This window comes from Dreissena polymorpha, chromosome 15 (genome assembly GCF_020536995.1).
Source record: "Dreissena polymorpha isolate Duluth1 chromosome 15, UMN_Dpol_1.0, whole genome shotgun sequence".
NCBI classification, from domain to species: Eukaryota; Metazoa; Mollusca; class Bivalvia; order Myida; family Dreissenidae; genus Dreissena; species Dreissena polymorpha.
The window spans coordinates 9811260-9822309 of record NC_068369.1 but is presented as its reverse complement, the minus strand read 5'-3'; the positions used below and the strand labels follow the sequence as shown (position 1 = coordinate 9822309).

Genomic DNA, 11050 nt, shown 5'->3' with positions numbered 1-11050 from the left:
CAATTGAAAGGAGTGAAATTCCTAATGACATCTACAAGATAGGGTTACTGACAACACAGATATATCGGTCGATCTCTTGCTGACAAGTAAGGACAAAAGAAACGAAAAAACAACAGATAATTTAATGAAATTTAAAATGAATTTCTTTCCTGTCCGTTGATTCCGATTGTGCAAGCCTAGTAACAAGTTAGAGAAGAATGTCATTTTTAGAAAATTTGAAAAAAGTTTCTCGTTTCGAAAATCTCAATAGCTTCAATGCTGGCACCTTCAGAAAACAGTAAAGGGTTACTGACAACACAGATATATCGGTCGATCTCTTGCTGACAAGTAAGGACAAAAGAAACGAAAAAACAACAGATAATTTAATGAAATTTAAAATGAATTTCTTTCCTGTCCGTTGATTCAGATTGTGCAAGCCTAGTAACAAGTTAGAGAAGAATGCCATTTTTAGAAAATTTGAAAAAAGTTTCTCGTTTCGAAAATCTCAATAGCTTCAATGCTGGCACCTTCAGAAAACAGTAAAGGTATACAAATTGCGTCAAAACACAAATAAAATACGAAACCCAAAACGTTTCTTTTTCAAATAGTCGCACAATTAAATGCACCTTAATGTTGCAGACAAAAATGTGGAAAATAACGACACAAGGCTTGTCGGCGATCGGTAAATTCCCTGTACCATAAGAGAAATGAACACCCCTGAAATAGCCACTACTTTCGAATAACTAAAAATACTTTCACAAGTGCAGCAGTTCGTATAAAAAGTATTCATTTGAGACGCGTTTTTACAAAAGACAAAATTGGGCTTAACGCATGTGCGTAAAGTGTCGTCCCAGATTAGCCTGTGCACAGGCTAATCTGGGACGACACTTTACGCACATACATTAAGTCCAATTTTGTCAGAACGAGGCTCATTTCTCTGGTGAAATCAATATTTAAATGGGTAATCAATAAATATGATTTACGTCTCCGCATTTAATTTTTTACTTGAGTGAATGAAGTAGAAAGCCTTTGCGTATGTTTACATCTATTTTTGTGTTGGACTCGCCATTTTCAACGTACTTTTTCTCATAAAACAGCGTTGTTAACGAGCTCACAGTTTTTCAGGTTCACCAGTACTAAGTGCACACACTTATGCCAGTAACTGACAACTGTCGCGCTTGATATGAGATTAATGAGGGGAGAATGACCACTCACCACACAAGTAATGCTAGGGGGATCGAACCCGCGATCATCGGATTCGTAGTCCAGCACGAACTGAGCTGGCCGGCCTGACATGATTTGTGTACACAGAATTAACAAGTAAAGCATGTGAATAACAACGCCAATATAATAGAGTAAATTGTCTTTGAAAATTCGTGAACATTTTATGCGATGTAGTTATAAAGATCTAGTAACTAAGGAAGTATTAGGAATAGTTGAGAATTAATATGTATATATACATTGTATACCGACGATATTTGTGTAACGCTTTTAATTGTTATTTTCAACTTATATGTGTGGCTCATCCAGTATCATTTATAAGACTGAAGTTCATCCAACTATAGGCGGCGAAGGGTTGTTGATGGACGGACTAACGTGACGCCAGCCGGCGTGCAGACGGTTGGACAAGCTTCTCGCGAGATCTGCAAACGCGAGGTCGGACGCCACATTGTGATTCTCGTCTGGGTCAGTAGTGTGGTCGTACAGTTCCGTGCCGTGATTTCTGGTCCAGTCCGGCTTGTGGGTCTGGTACGAGAATTCCACCCACTCCGTAAATCTGTATTTGTCCGTGCGCAGTGAGTAACCCATGATGTCGACGCCGTGCTTGTGGCGCGGGTACTGCGAGAACGCCGAGTGTTTCCACGCCGCTGTTGCGTTATGGACCAGCGGCATTAGGCTCTCGCCTTCCGTACACGTGATGACGTTCAGGGAATTTTCGGGGCAGACGGGAATCGACGGTAAACCAACAGCGTCCACCAGCGTCGGGAACAGGTCCACGAATTCCACCACGCGTTCTGTAATGATTCCGTTGTCTGTGAGGCCAGGGATCCGAATCATCATCGGCGCATGCGTGGCTAGTTCGAAATTCGTATGCTTATTCCACATGCCGTGTTCTCCAAGCTGGTATCCGTGATCGCCGAGCAGAGAAACGACAGTGTTATTCGAAAGCCCTAATCGGTCCAGTTCATTTAAAACGACGCCAACTAACGAATCGACCCACGATACAGCTGAAAAGTACGCTCTTCTCAATTCGCGCACTTTATTATCCGGAAGCGTCTCGTTGACTTGCCCTTGAAAGTGCAGAGCTGAAATGTCCGTGTAACTGATCAACTCTCCACTTTTCGACCATGCGGCATCCGGCATGTTGATTGGTGCGTAAGGATTGCTTGGAAGGTGAAGTGAATTAGCCGGGTAGTAATGCGAAAACGCTTCCGGCGACACAAACGGCAAATGTGGCCTCATAAAACCTACCCCGAGAAAGAATGGACGGTTCGCGTATTTGCCACCCGTTGCAAAGTCTTGCAGAGCGATCACGGCAGCCTTTGCAATTTTATCGTCTACAAGCGGGTCGTTCGCAAGCTGGGAATCGTTCAAGAACATCCAACTTGTTTTACCATTTTCGTAGCTAGAATGATCCGGCCGATTGTACGGCTCCGTCCACGAAATCGGATCATCCTTGAATCCCGAGTGGAATATTTTACCAATACCGGCGGTTATCCTGCCGTGGTTTTTGAAGTACTGCGGTAACGTAGTGAAGTTCCCGCTCACTTTTCGCCAGTACGTTTGAAGGTCGTACACGTGGGTCGTATCCGGTCGCCGTGACGTCAGGAAGGACGTACGGCTCGGGCTACATACAGCCTGCTGTACGTACGCCTTTTTCAGAAGCAGGCTTTTCCGCGCCAGAGCGTCTATATTTGGAGAGTGTATCCGAGGATCATCGCTTGACGGGAAGTCTTTACCCTTGTAGCATCCTAAATCCGGTCTCAGATCATCAATCGCAATAAACAACACGTTTGTTGGTCCGGTTCGGGGTGCAGCGCATGTTACGTACACTAATAATATCGTGAATAAGCATACACCCAATACGGCATTCATCGTGGCGTGGTGTTGTTACAATAGAATTTAAGAATCGGAACTACAAATTTTTATCTTGAATAGATAGATACGCGATGGCTTCAATTATATCTTAGTGTGAACTACGGTGGCATAGATGTGACGTGTGCTTGTTTATTGACTATTACGTCCTGGTGACGAGATATCTAACTCGCGGCACAGACTTAGCCATTCGTCGGAACGAGTGAGTAAGTCGTGTTCACGACAAAGCTTATTCGGGAGAAAGACTAAGGGAATTGTGGGAACGACATAGCTAACTCGTGGGAACTACATATCTTAATCGTGGGAACGACTGAATGACTCGTGTGAGCGAGAATGTCAGCTAACTTGTGGTAACGACCTAATATTCCAATACTAATTCATGCTGATTCATCTCATCTTCGCCTGTAGTCCCGTCTGGGGCATAGGCCGCCAACCAGCATTCTCCAGGCGTTTCGATTATGGAAAGTCTCTCAGGATGCCCCCAGGTTGTGTCCATTGCATCTAGGTTTCGGCGCCTGATCGCCCTCTCTTCCTTTTATTTTGCGGGTTCCAGGTGAGAGATTGCCTTGTCGTATTGGATGCATTGTGTGGTCTATTCATCACGATGGCTGGACACCCTGTTCAACCCTTTTCAGCTTCAGTTTCAATCAGGCAACAAGGAGATGATGGTTAGAAGCCACGTCTGCTAACGTACAGAGTGAAGAAACTGGTGACGCCCGCCCATGATAACTTGTGTATCCTTCTGTTATTGAAAACAGCTTCCTCCGATGATTACAGGTTACTTGTGGCACCAGGTCGGCGAATCTCCCATCGTTGTCGTTCATCATCCTTAACCCTTGCCTCCCCACGGTCTCCTTATATCCTCATTTGTCACTGCCGATCTTGGCGTTGAAGTCAACCATTAGAATTATGATGTTCCTCGTTGGTCTGTCCTGTATGATGGTTGACAATGTCTTGTAAAGGTTTTCCTTCTCATCCTCTTCATTATGGTTAGTCGGGGCGTAGCACTTGATAATGTTCACGTTGATCCTTTTCTTCTTTGTACGGAAAGAGGCCCTCATGATCCGTGGTCCGTGCGCTTCCAGCCCGATAAGCGCTCTCTGTACCGACTTGGAAAGGTCTCCCTGAATGTGTGCTGCATCCTCCTACCTACCCCCAAAACAAAAGTAATTCATCGGAAGTCTGTCGTTTCTGCCCCGAGCTAGTCCATCATAATTCACTGGTTCCTAGGACGGTCGAACTTCCTCATCTATGCGGCCACTTGGACTGTCTTCCAGGGTCCGTACATGGGTTTGACATGCCATGTACCGATGGTGGCTGTGGTCCTGGTGTAAATGATGGTCTGCGGTCTTAGAGGCTTTCACCGTCCGGCGCCATACTCCTCCAGCTGGAGGTCCACCTTCTCCTGGGTCCTTGATTTATGTTGTTATTTTGTTTGGCGTTTCAATAGCAATAAGGTTTCGACAGGATAGGGAAATAAACCCTACGAACAACTCTCCTCCTTTTTCAGAGCGAGCTTGGGGCCGTCCATGGCGGTGTAACATGCTGTTTACCGCATGCTTAAATATGTGTGCTACAATGGAATGTAATATAATTTCGGACAGAGTCGCGATTATAAAAACCTATCAATATGTGTGTATTCTGATTTGTTGAATAAGTCATCACAAGGAGTTAGTTATCCGTTTTCATGAGGTACAAAGTCGTTCTAATGAGTTAAGTGTGCCGTTACCACGACTTACCGCGATTCGTTTCCACGAGGAAGTTTTCTCGTTCCCATGACTCATTTAGTCGTTCCCACAAGTAACTAACTTTTATAACAAGGTTCAAATGAAATACTAGTATAACATAACTAAACAAAAGCAGCATATGTTACATCTGTGCCACCGTAATAATAGAGCGCCTTAACCATTGGGTCACCGCATGCCACAGACTGTCTTGTACTATAATGTAAACGCAGCCGAACCTTTGGAATTGGACGACTTCTTTTATCATTTTTTAAAACTTTGAATTCACGATTTCAGAAACAGAATTCTTATCATTTAAAGTTTTTGTGTGCATACGGTTCACGATTTAATTACATATTATTATTCCACAAAGGGCTCCTGTCAGTCAGTTCAAGCGCACTAACGTCCCGAAATTGTGACCTTCCGATTGTATAAGCACTGTAACTTAGTTTAGGTATGAGCTTACTTGGGCAGTAAGTGCGCACAGGGAGGCATTGGGATCAGTTGATATCCACCGTTTTGTATCAATGGGCATGTATAGAAAACTACTTTATATGTTTGTTAAAGGCCAATGTTTTGGCTCAATTTTGACGTGATTATTTAAATTAAGATTATTTAAATTTGGTTATTATTTAGATTATTCAAATTTAAACTAGATAGACAATTTGAGTGAAGTTAGGTCAAACACGAAATCACCAGATAAAATCTTAAAACAAACTTAAAAACACGCTTGTTAAGCGATTAAATTACAATAACAACTACTACAACTATTTGTAAGCATGTAAACATTACTTTTTGCCAAATGAATTAAACATAGTGGACGCAGTATGTGAACAGCACATAAAAAACTATTATTATACATGAATGAAAAAAGAAACTGAAGTAATATATTTGGTTTAATACAAAAACAAAGAAAGCAGTTTGAAGACGATACATCAAATTGTTTTTACATTTTGAATTCAGGCTAATTAAAATGCAAAAGTACATTTCAAGCATATTTATTTTCGTAAAGATCAAAATGAGTCACATATCAGTGAAATCCGTATAATCTTTTGATCCAAACATTTCTAACAAAATTGCCTTGTAAAAAATACAATATAATAAATTCAAAGAAGCACATGTTTATGTACACGTGTATTAATTTAGTGACAGCATTAAGTAACACATGTGTTAATACGTTAAAATTTACATTTATTGCGTTTTTTAGCTCATCTGATTGCGCAGGTGAGCTTTTGTGACCGGTCTTTGTCCGTCGTCCGTCCGTCCGTCCGTCCGTTAACATTTGTTCGTAAACACTCTAGATGCCACATTTATTGTCCGATCTTCATGAAACTTGGTCAGAAGCTTCGTCTCAATAAAATCTCGGTTGAGTTCGAAACTGGGTCGTATCGGGTAAAAACTAGGTCACTAGGTAAAAAAAGAAGAAAAAACTTGTAAACACTGTAAAAGTCACATTTCATGCCCAATCTTCATGTGAATTTGTCAAAATGTTTGTCTTAATGATATGTTGGTTGAGTTCAAAAGTGGTTCCGGTCCTTCGAAAAACATGGTCGCCAGTGGGCGGGGCAGTTTTTCTTATTTGGTTATAGAGAAACCTTGTAAACATTCTGGAAGTCACAATTTTTGCCCAATCATCATGAAAGTTGGTCAAAACATTGGTTTTATTGATTTCTCGGACGAGTTCGAAAATGTTCCAGATCGGTGAAAAAACATGGCCGCCAGTGGGCGGGGCATTTTTCTCTTTATGTATATAGTGAAAACATGTCAACACTCTAGAAGTCACATTTTTGGCCAATTTTCATGAAATTTTGTCAGAACTTTTGTTTCCTAGATACGTGAGTTAAGTTTGAAAATGGTTCCAGTCCGTTGAAAAACATGATTGCCAGGGGGACGGGACAGTTTTCCTTATAAAAAGGCTTGTAAACAATTATGAATTAAGGTCATGTAACATGCGAGACAACTCTTCTAAATATTGCATTTAAGTTTACAGTAATTACTCCCCTTTGATTGTTAACGTTTTCATAATAATACAGTGTAGTTTTGTGTATCATTTATGTGTTAATTGTTATTCGAGGTTGGATGTTTTTATGCTTTCGAAGAAAAGGGGGCATATAATGATCGGACTCTCCGTCTGTCCGTCTGTCTGTCTGTCCGTCTGTCCGTTTTTCCGTCACACTTTACGTTTAGGTTTCGAGAAATGATTATAACTTCTATGTCCCTTGAGATATAACCTTCATATTTGGTTACATGTGTATATGGACAAGGCCTTTCCATACGCTCAACATTTTTTACCCCTGTGAATTTGACCTTGAACTTAGGGTCCGCGTTTAGGTTTCGAAATCTGCGTTTAGGTTTCGAAAAATGCTCATAACTTCTATGTCCCTTGAGATATAACCTTCATATGGACATGGCCTTTCCATACGCACACAATTTTTTACCCCTGTGACCTTGACCTCGAACTTAGGGTCCGCGTTTAGGTTTCGAAATCTGCGTTTAGGTTTCGAAAAATGCTATAACTTCTATCAAAGCGTTTATAGGGGGCATATGTCATCCTATGGTGACAGCTCTTGTTTTTAGCTCACCTGATTGCTCAGGTGAGCTTTTGTAACCGGTCTTTGTCCGTCGTCCGTCCACAATTGTTCGCAAACACTCTAGAGGCCACATTTATTGTCCGATCTTCATGACTTGGTCAGAAGATTTGTCCCAATGATATCTCGATCCAGTTCGAAACTGGGTCATGCTGGGTCAAAAACTAGGGCACTAGGTTAAAAAAGGAGAAAAAGCTTGTAAACACTGTAGAAGTCACATTTAATGCCCAATCTTCATGTTACTTTGTCTAAATGTCTGTCTTAATGATATGTTGATTGAGTTCAAAAGTGGTTCCGGTCCGTTGAAAAACATGGCCGCCAGTGGGCGGGGCATTTTTCCTTATATGGCTATAGAGAAACCTTGTAAACACTCTAGAAGTCACAATTTTGGCCCAATCATCATGAAAGTTAATCAAAACATTGGTTTTATTGATATGTCGGACGAGTTCGAAAATGGTCCAAATCGGTGAAAAAACATGGCCACCAGTGGGCGGGGCATTTTTCTCTATATGTATATAATGAAAACATGTGAACACTCTAGAAGTCACATTTTTTGCCCAATTTTCATGAAATTTGGTTAGAACATTTGTTTTCTTGATACGAGAGTTGAGTTGGAAAATGGTTCCGGTCAGTTGAATAACATGGCTGCCGGGGGGTCAAATTTTTTGCCCAATCATCATGAAACTTGGTGAAAAGATTGGTTTTATATATATCTCAGATGAGTTTGCAAATGGTCCCGCTAAGTCAATGAACATGGCTGCCAGGGTGGTGGGGCAGTTTTCTTTATGTGACTACATGTATAAAGAAAGAAACCTTGTGATCGAACACTACAGAAGTCACATATTTTGCCTAATCAACGTGAAACATAGTCAATACATTGGTTTTATTGATTTCTTGGACAAGTTGGAAAATGGTACAGATCGGTGAAACACACTTGTTAGCTCACCTGATTGCTCAGGTGAGGTTTTAGGATTGGTCTTTGTCCGCTGTCCGTCCGTCCACATTTGGTTTGTAAAAACTCTAGCATTCACATTTCTCAAGCATTCTTTATCAAAGTTGCTGAAAGATCTCAGTCAAGTTTGATGATGAGCAAAATCACATAATTAATTCCACAATTATTGTCCTTAGATTGTCCAAATTTTCATTATATTATACAAAGTCCTTGTAAGCAAAGTTTGATGTTTGGTAAGGGGGGTCAACTCAAAGTATAGGTCACCATTTCAAATCTTACAAAAACAAAAACACTCCCTACACCAGAGTTTTGGTTCAATAATGATGAAACTTGACCAGGATGTTTGTCTGGTCAATATCTAGGTCAAGTTTGACATTAGGTAAAGATTGAATGAACCGACTCCTCTCAGCTGAGCGAACTAGGGCCATCGTGGCCCTCTTGTTTCATTTACAATACATTTGTTTGTACTATGTCTATTTTTAAGTAATTTTGAAAAAATTAAATAATAGTAGCAATCACAATTAAATTTTACTTCAATTGAGTTCGAAATTTATCATTTATTAGTGTGATTATATATGTATTAATGTAAAATTAACATAACACATCATATTATCAATGGCGACGAATTTTAGTCTGAATTACAGCTTGACCAAATAGGTAAAACAAATATGTAAAAAAGTCAAATCTTCGACCGCCGGAAATCAGGAGAACAACTCAGGGCTAACATGGTCCTGTTCTGTTATTTTTCAACTTGATCACCGTGTGGGGACGGCGTGTCACGAGCACAAACATGTAAAGAGCACATTTGCATGTAACAAATATGACATAATTATACAGCTTGTATGAATCTAATAACATTATGCAATTTTAAACTAGAGTTTTGACATAAAAGTTGTCTTTTTTTTCAAGTGTGCAGATATGGCAATTGCTAAGTTCATGTTGATAAGTGAACGTGGACATGTAGATGAGGTGGAGGAGGAGAGAAAGAAGAGGATTGCGAAGATGTACCGCTGCATCCCACGTTAATATTGTGATCGCTTATAATTTGCACTGAAAATGTTTGGGGTGGCGCCATGTGGTGTTTGACAGTATATTTCGTAATGCGCCTTGTTCTTGAAGCGATACAACGTTTGGTGCAACAAACCTATTTTCGTTTACTGGAAGACCTCTCCGATGAAGAGGGTCCGATATTCAGATATGCACGGTGTAACAAATAAACTATTAGAGCGAGAATCTAAAATCAAGTAAAAACTGATAAAGCAATAATTACATTGCATTTCTCTTGACGAATATTATAGTTCAAGCCTTCAGTTACACTCTCAACAGCATCAATTATCATGATATCTCCAATCTACCATGTACCAGCATAACAAGTGTATTATCGATCGTGAAACATTGACTATATATCTAAGGAATTAGACAATAACACACGACAGAGCTGGGGCGGACGTTTATAATCGGCTCGCTGACGACATAACGGCCCGTGGGCCATAATGCGGCTAGGGCCGATTATAGACGTCAGGCCCAGCGCTGTCATGTGTTAGCGTTTATATTACATATCATATTATTTTGTCCCTTCTCTAAAATTTATTGCACAACCATCAATAAATGACGTATCTCATGTGACGTAATTTCTGTGACGAAACGAACAAATCTGTTTTAGCTAGACTCCGGATTTTAGGGAAAATTATTCGGGCGTGAAGGGTTTTTATTTAACAGTTTAATATTTTTTAAGCATCGAACGAATCAAAAACGTATTTCGGATTGTGTGTTTGTCATGCATAATTGGAATCTTCGATGGGTATAAATTTATTGCAATCGCAAAAGTCATTGGATTTCGTGTTTTGGTGACAGCGGTTAGCATTTGACACAACCGTTTAAATAAGTGTGATTTCCAATCAATCTAGATACATGGATGGAACAACAGAAAACGAAATAGCACATCGTTGTTATTTTATTATTACAAACATAGGATTATAATTGTTATCAATGTGTGTCTTTTACAATAAATGTTGTTGCTTGATGAATATTGTTTGGGCTTAAAGCTCAAATAGAGGCAATAACTAATTTAATGTAGAGAGGACATCAGTTTCAATCGATATTTGTATTATCCAAATGGTGTGATACGTGTCATTATAGTTAGGCTCGATTCTTTCATTGAGTTGTTGCTTAATTTTATTGAATGCGGACGCAATTTTGTTCATTTGAACCCGCGTCATCCGATTTTTTTTCAGTTCAGAGTTCAGATATGCCGAGGGCCATATGCGGCCAGGGCCGATTATAGACGTCCGGTCCAGCTCTGCCAGGTGTTATCGTTTATATAACATATCATACCATTTTGTTTCTTCGACTTTCCGTACTTTTATTCTCATTCAATTGATTACGCAATTAATGACGTATCTCATGTGCCGCAATTTATGCGACGAAACACAACAGTTATAGCTGAACTCTGGATTTTAGGGATAACAATTCGGATGTTTAATAATATATATAATGTTTAAGCGTCGAACACGGAGCGTATATTGACCCCCCCCCCCCCTCATCTCACTCCCTCTCATCTAGAGTCTGTGCGCCGAACAAATCCAAAACGTATTTTGGATTGTGTGTTTGTCATCAATAATTGAAAGCTCCGATTGGAATAAAATTATTGTAACCGCTCTTTCAAGTCAATCGATTATGTAAATCGTGTTTTTATTGTTGACAGCATGCAA

The 11050-nt window shown here is 40.2% G+C and overlaps 2 protein-coding genes and 1 long non-coding RNA gene across 6 annotated transcripts in view; 1 reads left to right on the top strand and 2 right to left on the bottom strand.

Annotated features, from left to right (window-relative positions):
- The window catches only part of LOC127860137 (uncharacterized), a 355128-nt gene that overhangs the window by 287615 nt on the left and 56463 nt on the right, over positions 1-11050 (top strand). The window lies entirely within an intron of this gene.
- Positions 105-838, bottom strand: LOC127860182 (uncharacterized). The gene is made up of 2 exons (XR_008039623.1): positions 507-838; positions 105-265 (listed from the first exon to the last, which is right to left on the bottom strand). It is a non-coding gene; the product is annotated as an uncharacterized LOC127860182 (long non-coding RNA).
- LOC127860871 (iduronate 2-sulfatase-like) lies at positions 1531-3075 on the bottom strand. The gene has a single exon (XM_052399174.1). The coding sequence runs from the start codon at positions 3073-3075 to the stop codon at positions 1531-1533; it is 1545 nt and encodes a 514-aa protein (XP_052255134.1).

Coding starts and splice junctions, on each gene's coding strand:
- LOC127860871 (XM_052399174.1), bottom strand. CDS start 3,075: ATGAATGCCGTATTGGGTGTATGCTTATTCACGATATTATTAGTGTAC.